General features: G+C 37.1%; 1 protein-coding gene across 1 annotated transcript; it reads left to right on the top strand.

Moving 5' to 3' along the window:
- The first annotated feature begins 21,592 nt into the window (after positions 1–21,592).
- LOC113325358 (F-box protein CPR1-like) lies at positions 21,593–22,693 on the top strand. Its single transcript, XM_026573554.1, has one exon. The coding sequence runs from the start codon at positions 21,593–21,595 to the stop codon at positions 22,691–22,693; it is 1,101 nt and encodes a 366-aa protein (XP_026429339.1).
- Positions 22,694–23,461: the final 768 nt, after the last annotated feature.

Below are 23,461 nucleotides of genomic sequence, written 5' to 3'. Positions count from 1 at the left end.
GTGCATGTTTTTAGTGGAATTAATCACATCTATGTGTGTATCAAGTATAAGCATATCATCAACATACAAGCATACAATCACACAGGCATCCTTAACAAGTTACTTGTAAATATACTTGTCAGATTCATTAACTTAAATCCTCTACACATTATCACATGATCAAAATTTTACATGTCACTGTTTAGGTGCTTATTTTATAAACCATACAAACATTTGTTCAACTTACAAACTTTGTCTTCATAACCTTTCACTACAAAGTCCTCGGGTTGGTCTATGTAAATTTCTTTATCTAATTCACGGTTTTAGGAAAGCTTTCTTAACATCCATCTGATGTATCTCCAAGTTGCTTATGACAGCAATATCAATTAGGATCTCAGCAGAAGTAATTCTCTTCACAAGTGAATAAGAATCAAGGAAATTTACACCTTCTTTTAGCTTATAGACTTTAGCTTCCAACTTAGCCTAATATTTTTCCACAGTTCCATATATCTAACGTTTCCTCTTAAAGATTCATTTACATCCCATTGTCTTACTCCCTAGAGGTAAACTAGCAAGCTCCCAAGTCTGGTTCCGGCGGACTAAGTCCATTTCACTAAATGAAGCTTCTTACCAGAATGGGGTTTCAGTAGATATCAAGACTTCTTTACAAGTCCGGGGATCAGACTAAGCTAGGAAATTTATGAAGTTGGTTTCATAAGAAGTCTCAAGTCTAATTGTTTTACTTCTATTAGGCTCAACCTTAACTTCATCTTCCTTTAAGATAAGTTCTGACTATTTGAAAATAAATCTAGGGGATCAACAACACATCTCTAGTGAGGTACATGATTAAGAATAAACATGTTAAAAGAACTCATCATCCCTAGATTCCGCAATAAAATTCACACCAAAGTCGAAAAAAATAAGAACACACAACAAAAAATCTATATGTAGAAGTATACTCACCATACTCTATATAAAGACACAATTGACATCTTGGGTTTCTATCCAGTTCTTTCAGGAAGAGGAATGACAATCTTAGTCAAATACCCCCACACTTTGACGCATTCATAAGAAGGTCATCTACCTTTCTATTCAAGATATACTAGTTAAGAGGACTGCCTGCCCCCACAAGGCCGCAGGTAATCCTGAACTAATCAACAAGGTAATTGTTATCTCCTTAAGGATACAATTATTATGTTCAAGGCTTCCAATTGGTTTTCAACTTCAAGTTTATACATCTTAAGGCTTCTTAGGCATCATCCTTATCCCTAAGAAACTATACAAGATAGTACCTCGTACAATCATCTACGAAAGTTATAAACCATCTTTTACCACAAAGGTTTTGGGTTGAACTCATGTCAACTAGGCCTAACTGAATTAATTCTAAGGGCTTAGAATTATTCTGAACATTTGTGCTAAAAGATTTTATATCATATTCATTTTACTTTTGTGTTCAAGATCCAAACTAAATTTGGGTATGCAGCCTATGCTAGGCAGTTTATGCATTGACTTATAATTTTATGGTTCCAAGTCTACCATGCAAAACATTCAAAGACACACAAAAGAAAGCACAAGAATCAATTATGTTCACTTCATCATATTTTTCTTTAATCTTATATAGACCCTAACTCCTATAACTGTTGCCTAAAAAATCGCTGCCCTTAGTTATAGCAAGTTTTCCACATTTAATTAAGATCTTCAATCTTTTAACATCTTCAAGAGAACAAGATACAAGATTCTTACATATGCTCGGAACATGAAAACTTCATTTAGTGTGAGAATATTACAGTTATGAGATTATGGTCGACCTTTCCCTTTTATGCAACCTCTGTCGTGGATGAGTTACTCATATCGAGTTTCTAGACATCCCTTATCCTCTGATAAGAGGTGAACATGTCTCTGTTTCAACAAACATACTTAGTGGCTCCAGAGTCCACCCACCAGTCTCTCACATTGGTTATTAAAATAACTTCCGACATCATGTCAATGAACTCGTTTTAATTTTTTTCAACTAAATTAGCATTAACTTTCAACTTATTAAGGTTTTATGTTGTCTACACTTTACTTTCGTATGCCAGGAATTTTACAAACATAACAATCACCCTTAATTAAAATAATGTCGGATTCAGTTTTAAGAAATATACCTTTCCTATGAAGACTACACTTAAGTTGTATTTGATGTTCTCGCCTTTTTCAGCTTTGGGAGACTTTTGTTCATCCACATACGCCTGGTAGCCATGTTCCTTTTCAATTTCATGTCACAATCCTCGTTTATACTCTGACCATAGACACAGTAATTTACCAATCACCTAATACACTACATCTCACAAACCTTAGTTCCGAATCGGAAAATAATATATGAGTTTTGAAGATAACATCTAGATCTACAAACTTCGTTTGAATCACCATTTAAAAAAGCTCATGGTTACCCCATAAAAACTACTTTAGTTAACAACAAATTTCTGCCCGTCAGAATTTTTCAGGAACGTTTCTCTTCTTTGTAAAATATCAAAAAAATACTTTTACAACTCCAAAAATTCTGAAATTTTACGTGGATAACTATCAGTATGACTACTACTTTGTTTCAAAAGGGTTCATAGAAATTCCTTCTAGGTTGAGAGGTAAATTCGAAACTCTACAGCTGACAAAAAATTCGTTTTTTGTTTATCACTCCATAATCAAAAACAAGGAAAAAATCAAATAATCAAAAGTTATTTATACTTAGCTCCTTTACAGTGGAAGTGATCGATTTGATAAAACAGACGATGTCCCCAAATTCCCGTAACAGCGACAAGGCAAAACTTTGGAAAAAAACAGAGTGAGTCAACACGTTGCCCTTAAGACATTAGCGCTTGGCTACACTCAAGAGTGATGCTATAGCCCTCACAGGACGGATATCTCCAGGATAAAACACCCTACTACACCTACTACTAGCATATGTAGTAGATGCTCAAACTTGAGCTTGGCAACTCCGAAAAAACCGTTAAGGAAAATCGCGAACACGCTCTAAAATGTTTTCCCTTTAGGGGTCCCTCTAAAATATAGAGCAACCCCTTTCCCATTGATTTTACAAAAGTAGTGAATTTGTTTATATAATTGACAAAAACAACTTAAGAATAGGAACTCCCCGATGTGGGACTAAAAGGTTTATATAGTCTCTTAAAACTACTAAAAAACGGAAACTCCACAATAGGGGACTAATAAGTTTCATTCACAAAGAAAACAAAATTAAATTTATTTAGTTAAAAACCTTAAAACAACAATTAGTTAATATTGTTTCCAACACATGTGTATATTCTTTTTTTCTTCGATAAATCTTCCCTTCAGATAAAAAAACGAAAAGAAAGAACTTAGGATGAATATCGTTTTGCTACTTCTCTGAAATTCACATTAACGCTGCAAAAATGTCGAAATAAATACGAGTTAAACTAAACATGATTCTGTTTTATGTATGAGCACAATAAGTAACATGTTGTGGAAGTGCTAATCTAATCGATTGTAAAGTTGGGGATAAAAACTCTGCTAGTTCTTTTTCTGCACAAATTCTGTAATTGAGATGAATCTCAAGGTGATCGGCTCCAAAAAGTACAAACGACTTATTAATTACCATGAAAACGTAGATGAAAACGTAACTCATCTACAAGTGATCAAAAAAACCTAGGTGTGACATCTTCGAAAGATTTTGTGGTAACTCACTCAGCACCCAAGTTTCTGTACTCTTTTTCGGGTAGTGGACCGAAATATAAAACGGGAAGTACTGCTTCACAGACGTTGTCTTTCAAGGCGATGTTACGCGTCTATATGCGTTGTAGTATCTAGCGCAACAATATTTACTCCCTGGTTCATCAATTTTTATCGAATCACAATAGATAACCAATGAAAACCAAGACTTGCAAACACACTTGCATGCAAACAAATATTTCAATAGTAACCTTGAAAGGATGTCAGGGTTAATCTCTTCTGGAAGATTTGACATTGTTTATCCTCCTCCTTCAGCTTCGAATTTCTCACCGAGAGCAAGAAATATTAATTACTAGCTAGGGTTTTTCTCCTTCTAAAATTAACTACTTTGTTGTCTTAGTCTCTGTAGAAGCAGAAGAACAGACTCCCAAACCTAGACTCAAATAAAATAGCAGTCCTTTCCGGCTGTCTAGATCACCATCAGACGCACATCGTAGAGTGATTCAAAGTGCGATTGTGTGAATTCCAACGAAAGGGAATAGACACGGCGGTCCAGGGTATTATAACCATTTCTCCCTAGCTGTCTTGGCTATCTTATAACCATTTCGCCCTAGCTGTCTTGGCTATCTATATATATACCGATGTCTTGACTTGCACGGTTTGATCATGCTCTATCTTAGTACGAGAAAACCCTAATAAAACCCTAAATTTTTTTTTTCTCCTTTACTCTACAATGTCAAGTATTCCTGAAGAGATCTACCATGATATCCTTTTAAGGTTACCGGGGAAATCTTTGGTTTCATGTAAGTATGTTTGCAAGTCTTGGTATAAACTAATTTCTAATCCTAGTTTTATTAAGTCTCATCTTAATCTTGCTAACCAACGAAACAAGTATCGTCTTATGTTTGAATGTGATGAGATGAATAGCGTGAATTCCATAAGTTATGATTCGTTATCATCCTCGAACATATATGATGATGCTGTTGTTGTTGAAATGGATTTTTCCTCCATATCTTCAAAATGTATTAATGAATTGTTAGGTTCATGTAATGGCTTGGTATATGGATTGAATAATCAGTTGGAATTCTTTTATCTAGAACCCAGCCACAAGGGAATACAAGAGACTACCCAATTCAGATACATACTATTATCACGGTACTTTCCATGGTTTGGGTTATGATTGTAAGACCGACGATTACAAGTTGATAACTGTTAGGGATAGTTACAAGAGTTTTCTGGTCGAAGTCCATCTTTAACATCAAACTCATGGAAAAGCATTAAAACCATCCAACGAAATAGGTTGGGAACTCATTATGTAACCTATTCTGGGGTGTTGTTAAATGGATCTCTTCATTGGCCCCGGGAACCCGAAGCATTAGTCTCAATGAATATAAGCCAAGAGGGATTTGAACTATTGGAATTGCCAATAACTGATGGTTATGACTTTATGAGTATAGGAGTGTTAGAAGGGTGCCTTTGTGTACTTTCTGATCATGTGGATGAAAATTTTGAAGTATGGGTAATGCAGGAATATGGAGTTCCAGAATCTTGGACTAAACTTTATGCGATTAAATTTCCGAGAAGAGAGTATCATTCCAGTATGGTGGAGTTATTAGCGTCGTTTAAGAATGGTAAGATTCTGTTGAAGGACGAGCCACTCGATGATGGAAAGAATAGCGTATTTTTATATGACCCGCAGCATCGTTTACTAGTTTAAACGATGGAGAAGCATTCAGTTATTTTGAAAGCCTGGTTTCGCTAAAGTCTTATACTTTAGGAAAGAGAAAAAGAGAAGAATCACTAGAAACTTAATGAAGAATAAGCAGTTGTGGGTTGAGCCACCAATTTTTATTAGGATAGCAATGGGAAGAATCCTTTCTTCCTACCGATTCTGTTAATTTGCATGTAATAATGGCAACTGCAAGATGAAACTTATCTTATATAAAGACAACTCTCTTTATTGATGTTTAGAAAATCTCTCAAAACTAAACACAAGCTCTAATCTTGCTCATATGATCAACCACATGTTTGGTGATCATATATATATAGAACTATGAATTCATTTTCCTAGTCCTATTACCTTATTACATGTCTTTCCTTTTCTTAGAACTAGATGACTTCTAATTCCCTTAGGATTACATCAATTTCCTAATCTTGTCCTAACCAGCTTGTTAGTGACTTCTATGTTGAAGTTTAACCAACATTCTCCACGTTAAGCTTCAACCTTACCCGTGACAGATCTTGTACTCCAATCAGTTCTCTCATTTCTTCAAACTTGATCCGAGCTAATGCCTTTGTCAATATATCTTCTTTCTGCTCAGTTCCAGGTATGTGTTATACGTTAATGACCTCCTTCTCGATGCATTCTCATATGAAATGATACCTTTTGTGAATGTGTTTCGTCTTCCCATGAAACACTGGATTTTTAGTGAGTGCAATTGCAGACTTATTATCAATCTTGATGAGAACTTTTTCAGGTTCTCTTCCTTTGATTTCACCCAACAGTTCTTGAAGCCATATTGATTGTTTAGCTGCTTCTGTTGCATCCATATACTCAGCTTCACAGGATGAGAGGGAAACAATGTCTTGCTTCTGTGAACACCATGTAATAGGTGCTTCTCCTAGATAAAATATATGACCAGTTGTACCTTTTCCATCATCTTGGTCAATATTATGACTACTGTCACTATACCCAACAATTCCCTTTGATCCTCCTCGACCATACTTCAATCCACAACTGATTGTTCCTCTTAGATATCTCAATATCTGCTTTATTACATCACCATAATACTTCCGTGGACTCTGCATATAACGGCTTGCTACTCCCCACAGAGAAAGCCAAGTCTGGTCTTGTGTGTAACAAGTATCTAAGGCATCCAACATTTCTTCTATAACTCGTTGAATCCATCTCAGCTTCTTCTTGTGCCTTTGAAACTTTAAGTCCAAACTCCATTGGTATCTTAGTTGGATTACAAGTTTCAAGTCCTGCTTCTTTCAGAATTCTCCTTGCATAAGCTTCTTGTTTAATCTGAATCCCATCTACTCCTTGATGGAATTCTATGCTAAGGTAATTAGTGAGTTTTCTGAGGTCTGACATCTCAAACTTTGATGACATTTCTCTCTTGAACTCATTGATCACCTTAAGGGAGTTGCTAGTCAAAAATAGATCATCTACATAGACTGCAATCACAAGAAGCGTTCCCTTTTCTTCTTTTCTGTATACTGATGTTTCTTTAGAGCACTTAACAAATATGATTTCTCTTAAGATTTGAACTAGATTTGTATTCCAGGATCGAGGAGCTTGTCTTAGACCATATAGAGCTTTTGATAACTTATAAACCTTATGTTCTTGTCCTTTTACTTCAAAACCTTCTGGTTGTTCAACATACACATCTTCTCGCAATTCACCATGTAAGAATGCTGTCTTAACGTCTAAGTGGTGAATATCCCATGAGTTTGATGCTGCCTATGCAATTAAGAGACGAATTGTCTCCATTTTAGCAACTGGTGCAAAAACTTCATCAAAATCTATGCCTGATTCTTGTACATATCCTTTAGCTACAAGCCTTGCTTTGTATTTATTGACAGTACCATCAGCATTCCATTTATTTTGAAGATCCACTTAAGACCAATCACTTTTACCCCAACTGGCTTATCAACACTAGAAACCAAGTCTTGTTTCTGTTGATTGAAATAATTTCTTCTCTACTTGCTTGTGTCCATTTAGTCGAGACCTTTGCTTCCTGAAAATTCCTTGGTTTATCATTAACAGAAAGTAGCATAATCTCACATTCTTCTGCAGCTTGAAGAACATAATCCTTCAGATACTGTGGCTTTTGTATCTGTGTTGTTGATTTTTGCAGTGGAATGGGTTGAGTTATTTCATCGATCTCCTTTTCTTCTTCTTCTTCTTCTTCGTCTTCTTCTTCTTCTTCTTCGTCTTCTTCTTCTTCTTCGTTATTCTCAGTGTTTTCATTATTCTCTTCTTCTTGTTGATTAACATCATTGTTTCCATTGGTATTAATTATTATGGGTCCTTTGCCTTCATCAATTACTTGACCCCATCTCATGTGAAACATTCCTGGATCCCTACTTGGTCCATCATTAGTTTCTTTCCAGTTCCAGTTTGCTTTTTCATCGAATACCACATCTCGACTCACTATTACTCTTTTCGTTGTTGGATTGAATAATCTGTAAGCTTTGGATCCAGGCTCAATTCCTAGATGCACAAGAGTCTGAGATCGATCATCCAGTTTCTTAAGAGTTGCAGAATCAACTTTTGCCTATGATTTGCAACCAAACACTCTTAAATGATCTATGTTTGGTTTTCTCTTTCGCAAACTTTCATATGGAGTCATGTCTTTCAGAGCTTTCGTAGGTATCCTGTTTATTAGGTATGTGGAGTGTCGTACAGATTTTCCCCATAGATAATTAGGTACCTGCATAGCCTTTAAAGAACTTCTTGTCATCTCCATTAGAGTCCTGTTTCTCCTCTCCACCACTCCATTTTGTTGTGGTAGCCCTCGAACCATCTTGTTCTGAGACATAGTTTTTAAGGTTCTGAAACTTATGTGTCCTAACCTTGCGTGCTACTTCCATGTATGATCTTCCAGTCTCATATTCAGACACAATGACCTTCCAATCATGAGACTTATCTTGTAGAGTCTATTCTGTGAGCGTGAGACTATAACTAAAATTCTTCCACTTGGGTCATGAACTGTTAGATAATCTTGTCGCATTCTAACATCACATCCAACTTCTGTAGCTTGTCCTCAACTTAGAATGTTGCTTTGTAAGTTTGGGATGAAGTAGATGTTTGTGACAAGCTTTTGTTCTCCAGTCTTGCTCTGAAATATAATTGATCCTTTCCCTTCAATTTCTACAGAATATCCATCCCCAAACTTCACTTTTCCTTTAATTTTCTCATTGAGTTCAGAAAAGTAGTGTCTCTTACCAGTCATGTGATTGCTGGCTCTATTATCTAAATACCAGATTTCTTCTTCTCCATCCTTTGATTCGTAGTTCTTTGGTATTAGTTTCCCTTCGTTTAAGAATACAACTTCGTGCATGAAAAGAGTTGTATCTGCTTCCCTTGTTTCATTCTTTTTTGCTTCTTCCATCTTTTGTATTCTTTCAGGGAATACAGAGGAGAAGTGTCCTGGTTTATCACATCTGTAACAAATAATGTTTGATCTATCCTTCTTTTATTTCCCTTGGTTTTGATCATTCTTACTTTTTGTTCTATCTTGTGAGTTAAACCTTCCTCCCCTTTATCGGCCTCTGTTAACTCTACCACCTCTTCCACGACCTCTTCCTCTTGTCGCAGAGTTTTGTTGGTAAGAGTTTGTGTACAAGAGTTTTCCTTGAGTTTCTCCATTATTTTCTTCATAAAGGATTCTCTCTTCATATGCTTTCAATCTTCCAATTATATCTTCATAGCTAGTCTTCTTTAAATCTAAGACTTGTTCGAGAGAAGCTATGATATGAATATACTTGGATCTTGGTAAACTATTGAGAAACTTCTTTACCAGTTTATCTTCATCAATGGATTGTCTAAGGGACGCAGCTTTTCAGGCTATCTCTGATAGCTTTCCTGCAAAGCTATCAATAGTATCAGTGTCTTTCATCTTTATTCTTTCAAATTCAGACATTAAGGTTTGCAGACGGGTTTCTTTAACTCGATCAGCTCCGAGATTATGTGCCTTTATTGCATCCCAAATTTTCTTTGAAGTTTCCTGTTCACCAACTTGTAAAACAAGACATTCTGGTATTGCTTGAAAGAGTAATCCAATGGAAATATTGTTTTTGTCTGGGTCCAATGTACCAGGATCAATTGTTTCCCAAACTTTGTAGATTTTCATCAGTACCTTCATTCTCATGGCCCATACTGTGTAGTTTGTGGAGTTGAGGATTGGAACTTGTATTGATGGTGGCGTGAACTGTTTTGCACCCACAATGGTGGTTTCGTTTTCCATGGCTCAGAAACAAGCTCTAATACCAATTAATGGAAACTACAAGATGAAACTTAGCTTATATAAAGACAACTCTCTTTATTGATGTTTAGAAAATCTCTCAAAACTAAACACAAGTTCTAATCTTGCTCATATGATCAACCACATCTTTGGTGATCATATATATATAGAATTATGAATTCCTTTTCCTAGTCCTATTACCTTATTACATGTCTTTCCTTTTCTAAGAACTAGATGACTTCTAATTCCCTTAGGATTACATCAAATTTCCTAATCTTGTCCTAACCAGCTTGTTAGTGACTTCTATGCTGAAGTTTAACCAACATGTAATTCTTTTTTTTTTCATCTTTCTTTTTCCTGTGAGGTTTGGTTCTCCCCCCCTCCCTTTCTATTTTCTTTTTCTTTGATTAATAAAGCAAGCTCTAGCAAGCACCTTTGGATACAACTTTTGACTATAAAAAGCAAATCTCTCTGAATCATATCTTAACAACTAATGCTAGAGATAGTATTGCTCCACCAAACCTAAGAATGAGGATGCTTCTCTTTTATTTAATATACGCACGTCCGAAAATTACGCTCATCTAGACCCAGCATAAATAAGCTCAATAGAACTATTATGAATGACTGGATTGTGGTAATAGCCAATTTGGACTGAGAATTTGCTATGTGCCTATTTTGATAGAGTGTGTCCTGATCCTGGGAATCTAAGAATGCAAAGGAAGGTGCTATTAGCAAACGGTTTGCAGAATGCTGTCATATGAGAGCCCTCTGAAAAACAAGATGAAAGGGACAAGAAATTCTCCAAGAATTGGAAGACAGTTTAGCCAAAGAGGCTAGGAATATTTGTGTGCATAACAGAATTAGTTGATGTTCTGCAGTGGATACAATTAATAGATGTTTGGGCAGTGCAAAACACTCACTCGTATTTATCTAGTAATAGAGAGTGCTGTCGAGAGATGTATATCCTTGCCCGCACCCAGCCCACCATGTCACCACAATGGTTGCAGTAAGTGTGTGACACCTTTTCACCTGCTGGATTAGTTCTTTTTGCTACTACTCTGGAATGCACATTAACGCTGCAACATTGTCGAAATAGATATGTATTAAGAAAGATTCTGCTTTATCCATGGCACCATCAGTAACATGGAGGAATATCAAGTGAAAGTGCTAATTTAATTGATTGTAAAGTTGGAGACTAAAAACTCTACCATGAAAACGTAACTCATCTACAAGTTTCAACTGATCAAAAACTATGTGTGATACCCTTTATATTCTCACCATCCCAATACAAAAATTAAAGCATGATTCCCGTAATGTATGAGCACAAATGCACAATTACTAACACAATCCATATCATGTGAAAGCATAAACATGCAGATACCAATATTCAACTATAAATCATGGAATGAGTAGTAACTTACTCGGGACAAAGGTTTCTGTAGTCTTTTTCGGGAAGTAGACCGATATCTAAAGGGGGAAGTACTGCTTCACAGACTTGGTCTCTCGTCCATATACGTTGTAGCATGTAGCGCAACAGTATTTACTCCCTGTTTCTTCGATTTTAACAGAATCACGATAGATAAACAATGAAAACCAAGACCTGCGAAAACACACTTACATGCAAATAAAGATTTCAATGGTAACCTTAAATATATCTCAAGGTTCTTAGAATCTATGATATGGTTATGAATAGTCTCACAATTGTGTAGACTCTATGATCTTTCATTGAGTATTTATAATAACAAGTTTACAAAGAATGAGGAAGAATACAACAGAAATAAAACTAGAGTGCAGGGTTGTTTATCGTAAGACTCGATCCTAGCTGAAGACTAGCAACAATATAGACGACTGTATCTTGGTCATAGCTGTAGTGATGACTTTGTCTTGGTCACGGATGTACCACTGGCGTGGTACATTGGGTGAAGCTTCCATATCATGGATACAAATCCAATACCCCCCCTCAAGTTAGAGCGGGAGGAGTGTGAGGCCGAATGCCTAACTTGCCTGCAAGACGTTTAAAATGATCCACTCCAAGTGGTTTGGTGAATAGGTCAGCTAATTGAGCTGCTGATGGAATATGAGTTGGTTTGATGAGCCCAGAGAGAAGTTTTTCGCGAACAAAATAGCAGTCAATTTCGATGTGCTTAGTCCGTTCATGAAACACTGGGTTCTCAGAAATGTGAATGACAGCTTGATTATCACAATAAACTGGAATGGGCTGAGGAATACAAATATGAAGATCAGTAAATAAGTAACGGAGCCATTGTAGTTCAGAATTTAATCTGGCTAAAGCTCTGTACTCTGCTTCAGCAGAGGAAAGGGAGATTGTGGGCTGTTTCTTGGATTTCCAAGAGATAGGACTATCTCCAAGCATCGTGAAATATCCAGTCGTGGAACGACGAGTAGTTGGGAAACCTGCCCAATCTGAGTCAGTATAACCGACAAGAGTGAGAGAGCTACTGGCAGAGAGAAAAATGCCATGACTGACGGTGCCCTTAAGATAACGAACAACACGATGTGCAGCTTCCAAATGAGTAGAACGGGGTTGCTGCATAAACTGGCTTAGATAATTTACAGAGTAAGTGATATCAGGTCGAGTGACCTGTAGATAGAGAAGACGTCCAATTAGGCGACGATAGACACTAGGATCAGGAAGAAGATCACCTGAAGTTGGTAGAAGTTTGAGATGTTGTTCCATTGGAGAAGGAGAAACCTTAGCACCTAAAAGGCCAGAATCGTTAACAATATCAAGAATGTATTTGCGTTGGCAAAGAAAGAGACCCTCGAGAGAACGGGAAACTTCAATGCCCAAAAAATATTGCAGATGACCAAGATCTTTTAGTGAAAATTGAGATGCAAGCCTTTGCTTCATGTTGTGAATAACAGAATCATTATTACCTGTGATGATTATATCATCAACGTAGACTAAAATAAAAATTAAAGTGGTACCTGAATGATAGGTGAAGAGAGAATAATCAGCTCGAGATTGAATAAAACCTTCTTGCAGTAAGAATGCAGAGAACTTAGCAAACCACTGACGAGATGCCTGCTTGAGTCCGTAAAGAGATTTATGGAGCTTATAGACACGAGTATCTCCCTTTCTCTGGAATCCAGGAGGGAGTTTCATGTAGATGTCTTCATGAAGATCACCTTGTAAGAAGGCATTATTAACATCCAGTTGATGCAAAGAACAATGGTGAATAGCAGCAATAGATAATAAGACACGGACTGTGACGAGTTTAGCAACAGGAGCAAAAGTATCATGTAAATCAATGCCCTCCTGTTGGGTGTACCCTTTAGCAACAAGTCGTGCTTTATGACGTTCGATTGTGCCATCTGGATGATATTTGAGTTTAAAAACCCATTTACAGCCGATGGCAGATTTGCCAGGCGGAAGATTAGTGATGGTGAAAGTGTCATTATCCAAGAGTGCAGTGTGTTCTTTAACGATGGCATCACGCCATTCTGGAATTTTTATGGCCTCCGTAAATGTACGTGGTTCCTCATTGGTAATGACAGATGAGAGAAAAGCACGATGTTGCGGGGAGAATTTGTCAAAAGAAAGATAATTGGTAATAGGATAAAGCGTATTGGAAATACCTGATTGAACGGAGAAAACATAATCTCGCAGATGGGTTGGAGGGTGAGATTATCTAGTGGATCGTCGTGGTAAGTGCTCTGCATCAGACACAGTAGGAGGTACAGAAAGTGTAGGGCTAGAAGGCAGGATGAAGGATGAACTGGAAGGAGAACTGGAAGAAGATACGGGAGTAGTAGTATGAGGAGAAAGAGTTGATATAGGAGGAAATCCCGTGGTGGGAGGAGATGCTGTGGGTAAATCATCATAGTAAACTTCCTCTGGTGGAGAAGGATGTAAAAAATCAGTAGAAGAAAGTTGTGCATCTTTAAAAGGAAAATATTGTTCATGAAAAACGACATCTCTGGAGACAAAAATAGATTTGGTTTCAAGGTTTAAGATAATATAGCCTTTATGGTTACGTGGGTAACCCAAAAAGACACCAGGAATTGCCATGGAATCAAATTTGGAGGAAACGTTTGCATTCCTGGAAAAACACAAGCCACCAAATATTCTCAAGTGACGATAAGTGGGTAACTTGCCAAGTAGAATTTCATGAGGAGTTTTGTGTGAAAGAATTGGAGTAGGCATTTTGTTAATCAAATAGGCAGCCGTTAAAACACATTCTCCCCAATAATCAATAGGAAGATGTGCTTGAAAACGAAGGGCTCTAGCCACATTGAGTAAATGGCGATGTTTACGTTCAACAACTCCATTTTGTTGAGGTGTGGACACACAACTGCATTGGTGATGAATTCCCCGATCAGCAAACCAATTCTGGATAGCCTGACATAAAAACTCAGTCCCATTGTCTGACTGGAAACGTTGCAATAGAGGCAAGTATGGTACTGTGGTACCAGTGGAGATGTGTGAAATATGATGTGCATATTGGGTTGCAACAAAGTTAGTGAAAAATTTGATGAAAGTAAGAGTCTCAGACTTTGTTTGCATGAGAAAAACCCATGTGCAGCGAGAAAAATCATCTACAATGGTTAAGAAATAACGTGCACCATTAGAAGAGGGTGTAGAAAAAGGTCCCCAGATATCACAATGAATTAACTCAAAACAACATTTGGAAGAAATTTTATTCTTAGGAAAATATAATCGACTTTGTTTGGCCATGGGACAAACATCACATAAGGAAGAATTACTTGAATGAATATAATCAAAATTACGACAAAGAAATTTAAACGGTCTAGGCTAGGATGACCTAGCCGACAGTGCCAGACATCTAAGGTGGCTTTATTACATAAGGCATTAGGTGATGTTTGCTGCTGTTGATGAAATTGAAGATGATATAATCGAGAGATAAGACTAGCCTGACCAATCACTCTCTGTGTGACTCGGTCCTGAAAGAAACAAATGTGTTCAAAGAAATAAGCAACACAATTAGATTGACGAGTCAATTGACTAATAGAAATAAGATTAAACTTGAAACTTGGAATATGGTGCACATTGGAAAGTTTTAGCGTAGGGGAAACAACCACCTCACCAATGTGCTTAACCACAGAGAAGGAACCATCTGGTAATTGCATTTGAATTAAGGAGGTGACAGGCATATAAGAAGTAAAAAACTTTAAAGAATTGCAAATATGGTGTGTAGCACCACTGTCTACAAACCAGGGATCAAGGAAGGATGTCGTCAGAATTGTACCTGCAAAATTGGCACGAGGCTCCAGCTGAGAAGGATCAGTTGGAGGATTAATGAGTGCTAAGAGCCTAGCATATTGATCAGCAGATAAGGATGGAAGAGCTGGGTGAATAGTAGTCGAGTCAGACGGCATGGCTGCAGCAGCAGCAATTGGAGGAGTAGGGATTGGGGCAGGAAAACCATGCAGCTTATAGCATTTGTCTCTAACATGACCATGTATGTTACAGAAATCACAATGGGGCCTCTGACGCTTGTGATGACTAGTAGGGAGACGAGAGGAAGACGAAAAATGTCGATTGGTGTTGAGTGCAACAGATTCAACAACAGGCATAGGAAGGGAAGTGATATTCTGTTGTTCCTCCTCCTGCTGGACAAGATTAAAAATCCTCAAGGCAGTAGGAAATGGTTCCATTGTCAGAATCTGACTGCGAAGATTGGAGAATCTGTCATGGAGGCCTTGGAGAAACTCCATTGCACGATCCCGTTCCAATCGTGCAAGCATGGATTTTCCAGCATCACAGATGCAAGCTTCTGTGCTGGCTACCAATGAGTCATACTGGTCCCCAGAGAGTTTTTATTTTCGTGTAATAAAGTGAGACTGGCATTGATTCCTGACGAATGCTAGCAATAGCAAATTTAAGACGAAAAAGAATTGGTGCAATGGAAATACATAACCTTACTTGTAAATCTTTCCATATTGCATGAGAGGATGCAGCATACAGGCAACTGGCTCGAATGTCTGGATGCACAGAGTTATGTAACCAGCTGCCTACCAAGTCATCACAGCGTTTCCAACAGCGGTGGGTTAGATCATCAGCAGGTGGAGGTAACGATCCATCAACAAAGCCTAATTTGCCTTTAGCATTCAATGCTTTGGTAATACCTCGTACCCATGAACCATAGTTATCTCCTTGAAGAAGTGGAGAAAACAAAACAGTGGCAGGATTATCACTGGGGTGAATAATGTAAGGATCTAGAACAAGTCTAGTGTTTCCATTGGATTGATTATCCAGAGGTGGATGAGTTGGAGAAACAGAAGGAGATTCAACCATGATGAAGGTTGCAGAGATTTAGCGGAAGGAAAAAAAAATTAGGGTTCCTAGGATCTTTCACAAGGAAGATACCATCTTAGAATCTATGATATGGTTATGAATAGTCTCACAATTGTGTAGACTCTATGATCTTTCATTGAGTATTTATAATAACAAGTTTACAAAGAATGAGGAAGAATACAACAGAAATAAAACTAGAGTGCAGGGTTGTTTATCGTAAGACTCGATCCTAGCTGAAGACTAGCAACAATATAGACGATTGTATCTTGGTCATAGCTGTAGTGATGACTTTGTCTTGGTCACGGCTGTACCACTGGCGTGGTACATTGGGTGAAGCTGCCATATCATGGATACAAATCCAATAAAGGTTGATCTTTTCTGGAATACTGGACATTGTTTGTCCTCCTCCTTCAGCTTCAAGTTTTTTCACCGAGAGCAACAAAAATTACTTGTTAGGGTTTTTCTTTTTCTAGAGGAAAACCAAAAGTATAAATTTGTACTGGGAGTTGAAATAGAGTACGTAGTATGTGGCACCGATGCTTGAAACTTATATATAGGTTTATTCAGGGGCCATGACCTTTTTGCAACCCTCGAACTCCATGCACTACCAGTACATTATTGTTGACTTCTTATTTGCGGGGCCAATTGATTATTAAAGAACCATGCTCAACCACTGATAGCCAAATAGGATCTAGTTAGGTTCCGGATTCACTGTTGTGAAGATATGAGTTTCGTATTAAAGCATGTGTAGCTGGGACTCCTTCAAAGCCATTCCAGAAGTAAGCTACAATAGAAACTAATGTCAGGTTCTAATTAAGCCATCTAATCCTACAACACAGAGTAAAGAAGAACGCTAATAAACCTTACGAGAACAATATCTACCATTCTTCCTGGTACAATTTTTTGAGCATATGCAAATTCTAGCAATGTTGGGAAATCGATAGAATTCTCAAAAATCCATGAACTATGATGGATTGATGCACCATAAAATTTGGTATTTGGTCAAGTCAAGTACTTGGCTGCAACTTTTGAGGTGTTTGTGTAACTCAAATTAAGGTTAGTAGGAAATGGAGTTACCATATGTAGACGAGAAAAATGGCTGGAAACTTTCAGGCGGTATTCTCTCAAAACTAGCTCATTCATATTTAGCAAGCACTAAATTCCCAAACGATTTGATTATGTGAAAACTACACTCACACCCACTTTTCAATTTTTTTCCACTATCAAACCCACGGTCCCAAAAACTCACTGGAGCACCCATTTGTTTAGAAAAAATTATTAGCAAACCCATTTTTCTTAATTAGAAAAAGATACGGGAGAGGCGAGAATAGATGAAGAAGTTGTTGATTTTGTTTCAAATTGAGATTCTCTCTAAGTTCCATGAATTTCAACTCTTGATTCGTATCAATTTTCCTCTTGTTCGTTCAATTCAGTTCAGTCCGTTTCCATTTTTTAATTTTAAGTTTTAGTTTTGAATTGGAATTTTAGATTTTAGGCTTTAGATATCAATTATGATTAGAGAAAGTTTTAAGAAGCAGCAACAAAGGAATTGATCGTATACTCTTCCAAAGGTGAATAAGGATCTTGTTTGAGCGACAATTGATACGAGTGTAGGTCCTGTGAGATTCAGACAGAATTTTGGTCGTTGTTGAAATTATAGGAGATGGGTTTTTTTTTGAGATGAATTGTGGGAACAAGTAGATGATTCTGCTGCTGTGAGATGGTGTTGTTGTTAGTAAGGAGAAGTAGAAAATGGTGATGATTGATGAACAGATGGTTCTGTGTGCTGGTGTTCACGCAGAGTCTACGAAAAAGAGGTACAGTGGCTCGAGATTTCAGTCGAGATTTCTTTGGGCTGTGTATGGCTGTTGCTTAGAAGGTCTCGGCTAGGGGACGATAAATGCCTTTCTGAAGACAGTTAATAGAGCTGATATAACAGTGGTGTGGATGTCGATTATAGAGAGGGATGGAGCTGTTTTGAAACTGAGAATTGGTTGTTTAGTGCCATAGATGCTCGGTGATGGAAGACAAGGGAATTATGTTGTTGCTGTGGAGTTGAATTCAACAGTGGAGCTAAATTTTGATTAGTTTATGTATTTGTTGCTTGTCTTTGGCCGTTGGTTGTTCGATAAAAGAAGCTGGGCAGGCTCTAGAACCTGATATATTTTACTAAATTGTTATGAGATTAGACACTCAAAAGTAGTATGAATGACGGACTCGTATATACGACACCAAAGCACAGGCTTGCTCATCTTATGCGAGCGCGATTACATTTAAGTTTTTTGGAATAGACACATTTTGTCTGCTGATGTAATGAGGTCCATATGCCTGCTGCAATGTGCCTCTATGGCTTACTACTGCATTTGCTTTTTTTTCTTTATTTATTTGGTATATGTTTAGGATTCATCAGTGGATAATGAAGTCATGTGTTGGCTTCGGTCCCGAAAATGGTTGCATTATACGTTATGCGGCTACTATTGTAGGTGGATGGCAAGTTATGCGGCCTTTTTTATTTGCCATATCTTGTTATGCAGTACAAAGAATGGTTACATAACACGTTATGCAGCTATTTTTTGTTAGTATTGAAAAACCAACAAAAAAAAGGTTGCATAACACGTTATGCACCTATAATAATATCTGCATAACATGTTATGCAGTCGAGAAAATGGATGCATATCCGAAAATATGATTGCATAATGCATTATGCATCGAGAAAATTGTTGTACAATCTTTTATGCATCGAAAAAATAGATGCATAACCTCATATGCATCCGTAAATATGGATGCATACTGCGTTATGCATCAATTTTTTTATATACACACTAAAATCAACCAAAACAAATGCAGTGGAGAAAATGGTTGCGTAATTCGTTATGCGTCTGCAGAATGTGTTATGCATCTTTTATGTATCAAGTTTTCGAAAATTTTGCCTAAAATAATGATCACCTCCGATTTTTTCGTGAAAAAAAAAATTGATATTCGTGTTTGTACTCGTTGCGTAACTCTCTTAAAAAGATTTCCAACGATATAACATTTGTAAAATTCCAAGGGGCGGATTTTTAAATATGTTATATCCAAGTTACGTTGCCAATTATACCCCTGATGCATAACCCGCCATGCGAATGCATAATCCATCATGCAAACATTTTTAATAATTTCTTATAATTATGGGTGTCACCGAACTAAAAATTAATTGTGGGCCTGACAATGAGAATATTATTTTTTTTGGGTGTGCGCCTAAGTTTCTCTTTGATTATTAAGAGAGGATGGATATAAGTTCGCTAAACTCAGACGTCTAACAAATAATAATGAAATATAAATTTATCCCAATCCAAAACAAAGAAAATAAGATAACTGCCGACTCCATCAAAATAAATTAAGAAATAAATTAAACACAATTAACATAAACACTGTCTTAGGTCTTTCCACGAATAAAACTCTCTTTAAAAGGGGGATTTCTCTATGAAGTTATCTTATCCTTTTTCGAATTTTCCTCTTCCTTCTTTTGATGTCTTCTCCCCTTAACTTTTTCACCTAGAGTTTTCATCGAAATTAGGCTGCGCATGTGTGGGAGTCCTACAAATTAACACGTATGGTTATTGCCTACAAGTTCGTTTAAGCTTTCAGTTTTCTTATCATAACAATGAATAGCCGAATTATGGATCCACAACAAAACCTCATTGCTCTTCGTGAGGGCGAAAGGCCTGTATGTAAAGTAACTGTGTTGAGGAGTGAACCTGGTATACGAAACTCCAGACTCCAGCTCCAAGATTGATACCTTTCTCTTTTATCATCATCGCCGCCATCTATGTTCTTCTGCTTATTTTTGTATGACCATATGTCTATATGCTGACATGGATCTGCATGAACAAGACATAAATTTCCTCCCAACACCTTGATTTGATATGTTGGCAAATTGTGAGACACAAATTTACAATTGCTTAGACATTGTGGTACCGTTGGGAGACATCGAAACTCTTCATCCGCCAAATCAAAAGCCATGATTTTTTTTCCCCAACAGTCTATCCAATAGAGTGATCCGTTTCCAAGAACACCACTCCTATAAAATTCATAGGTGACTTCTCCGATGCTTCTCCATCCGGTGCCGCTCCCAAGTGTATATACCTCGACCGACCCTTTGATGACTGGGTGGTTTCCATACAAATAACTATCTGGATAATGGATTCGAATGACCTTGTACTTGTCAATCAAAGGATGGTATCAGAATCCACAAACTACATACCCATATCTATGATTTACCGCGGAAGGTTAATATATTACCTAGTGACAGGATTGCAGATGTATATAGGATCATCGACTCCGGCATTAGCAACACAAAAGCAAACCAATCCATTGCAAGAACCAACCATTATATCCACGTACGAACTGCATACGGACGGCTTATTAATGTCAGGATGAATCTTTGAAAGGTTTTTATATGTAAATTCCACCTTTCCACTAGAAGAACAACCCATACTAAATATTTCATCATAATCTCCAAAGTGAAGCTTAAGGTGTCTGTCATGGAAGGATGGTTGAATCAAGAAAAGAAGACCCACTTTCTGACGCGATAGGAGATTTTTCCAGTTTTTGCAAACAAGTTTGCTCTTCAAAAGTGGCTCAAGAGGAAGACGAGAAAATATTTCTAATCTTAAGTCATCATTAAGATTCTCCATCAATCAGTTCAATTTTCGTGAGAACTTCAATTCCTACCAGACGATATCTAAGAGAAAAGAAATTTCCGTATATGTGCCCTAAACAAAGTTGAATTCTTAAAGTTAGTCCTATCAACGTGAATATTGGCTGCTCTCCATGTGAACGTGACGCACATATAGAGATAGAGACACAGAAAAATAGTTTACCTAGGATGTAAAACAGTAAAAGAGTTAGTAGAATAATCTAGAGTCAGCTAGTTAATCGGTTGTATTAAGTCCTCCTCTAATGTGAACTGCTGTGAAAAAGGTTTTAGAAAAGGTAGAGAACGAATTCTCTAGATATTGTAATGTGTGCGTCAAATAGTTTAGTCAAGAAGACTCCAGAAAAATCTACAGCAGTCTAGGGTCGTTGTGTACTGCCTGTATATATGGCACCTGTAATCACTCAGTTTGTAAGAGAGAAAATCTGTTAATGAATGAGTAAAAAGAAAGAAGTTAAGAGAAGTGGATAACAAAAGATAAATTTGAGAGAGTAAGACAGAAAATACTAATAACAAGAGTTCAAACATCAAAAGGATAGAGGGGGAAATTGAATGCAGAATTTAAAGGAAAAAGGTAGGAAATTGATCTCGGTTGATTCCCCCTGTCTACCTCGGAGTCCAACACAATCAGCTGATTGGTACTTAACATACTTCTATGACCGCAACTAAGTCCCACCCCCCACCCTCCTTGGCAAATGATCCCCTACTCTTTTTTTCCCTTGTCCGGGCACCTAGGCAATGTAGAGTATGGTTCTTACACCTAGCACATCGTAGAGTTAAACTTAAAAAAAAAAGGGATTAACCGGGTATTATAACCTTAGACACGGCGGTCCAGAGATGATTTCGGATTTCCGAATTACTCGCTAGCTGGCTTGGCTATCAATATATACCGATGTCTTGACTTGCACGGTTTGATCATGCTCCATCTTAGTACGAGAAAACCCTAATACAACCCTAAATTTATTTTCTCTCCTCGACGCTACAATGTCAAGTCTTCCAGAAGAGATCTACCGTGACATCCTTTTAAGGTTACCGGGGAAATCTTTGGTTTCATGTAAGTATGTTTGCAAGTCTTGGTATGAACTTATTTCTGATCCTAGTTTTATTAAGTCTCATCTTAATCTTACTAACCAAAGAAACAGTTATCGTCTTATGTTTGAATGTGATGAGATGAATAGTGTGAATTCCATTAGTTATGATTCCTTGTCATCCTCGGAAAAATATGATGATGCAGTCGCTGTTGAAATGGATTTTTCCAACACGATTTCAAAGTGTAGGAGTGAAATATTGGGTTCGTGTAATGGGTTGGTATATGGCTTGAATAACAAGTTGAAATTCTTTTTTTTGTGGAACCCAGCCACAAAGGAACACAAGAGATTACCCAAATCACCAGATACATATTATGGTTCTACTTTCCATGGTTTTGGTTATGATTATAAGGCCGACGATTACAAGTTGGTATTAGTTAGGGATATTTGCGAGAGTTTTCGGGTTCAAGTTTATTCTTTAAAATCAAACTCATGGAAAAGCTTTGAAACCATCCAAAGATATGGGATGGGAACTTATTATGTAACATACTCGGGGGTGTTTCTAAATCGAGTTCTTCATTGGCCCGGGAGACCTGGCAATAAGATAGTTACAATGAATATCAGTGAAGAGGGATTGGAAGTATTGAAACTGCCAATAACTGACTATGAGTTTATGAGTATAGGAGTGTTAGAAGGGTGCCTTTGTGTACTTTCGGATCATGTGGGTAAAACTTTTGAAGTATGGGTAATGCCGGATTATGGAGTTCAAGAATCTTGGACTAAACTTTATTCCATTGGATTTGGGAGAAGAAAGTATCATTCCAGTATGGTGGAGTTATTAGTGTCGTTCAAGAATGGTAAGATCCTGTTTAAGAACGAGCCAATTGGGGACGGCAAGAATAGCGTATTTCTATATGATCCGCAGTATAAAACTGCTAGAAAACTAAATATTACTGGTTTAAACGATGGAGAAGCATTCAGTTATTATGAAAGCCTGGTTTCGCTGAAGTGTTCTACTTTAGGAAAGAGAAAAAGAGAAAAATCAATAGAAACTTGATGAAGAGTAAGACTAATTAAGAAGAGAAACTCAGTCGTGGGTTGAGCCACCAATTTTTATTAGGGTAGGAATGGGTAGTGATAGATCTACCTATGGATTCCGTTCATTTGCATGTAATTTTTGTTTTCTCTATGAGGTTTGGTTCTGCCCCCTATTGGGATTTATAATCCAAACACAGTTAAAAAAAACATGTGTTATGTTTAGAATTAGTAAATGTTATCTCCTATTAATTAGGGAGACTTAAACGTGTTTTAGTGTTTGTTGAATTGTTACAAGGCTACAATTTAGGAGCTAAATGTTAGTGGAACAGTTAGTATGTGGGTTAGTGTTTCAGTGCATGTAAAAGCCTATTTAAGGCTAATTTTGATTAACGAAAAGCGTAGAGTGATTTAAGCAATGTAATCTTTATGTGAGTTTTGTTCAAATCTCTCTCTCACTCCTCTGTTGATCCATGAAATCCAACTTGGTATTAGAGATGGGGTTGAGAGTTGAGTTGAGGGAGAGGGTTATATAGAAAAAGGTGTTTAGAAGAGTTCATGAAACAAATGTCTGGAGTTTTACGAAAATGTCTAAGAGTTTCAAAAATGGTTTATTGGTGGAAAAAGCTTTATGTGAGAAGGAAAATAAGTGTGATAAAAAAAGTTGAGAAAGGAAAATTGCTATGAAGAAAATTGATGAGGATTATTTATTTTTTCAAAATATATATGGTTCAAAAAAAATGGGTTTGTTTATTTTGTCTTGCAGGTGTTTGATATTCTGCTTTGAAAG

This window comes from Papaver somniferum, chromosome 11, assembly GCF_003573695.1.
Source record: "Papaver somniferum cultivar HN1 chromosome 11, ASM357369v1, whole genome shotgun sequence".
NCBI lineage: Eukaryota > Viridiplantae > Streptophyta > Magnoliopsida > Ranunculales > Papaveraceae > Papaver > Papaver somniferum.
Note: the sequence above shows the minus strand (reverse complement) of the source record. Positions and strands in the feature narration are given on the sequence as shown.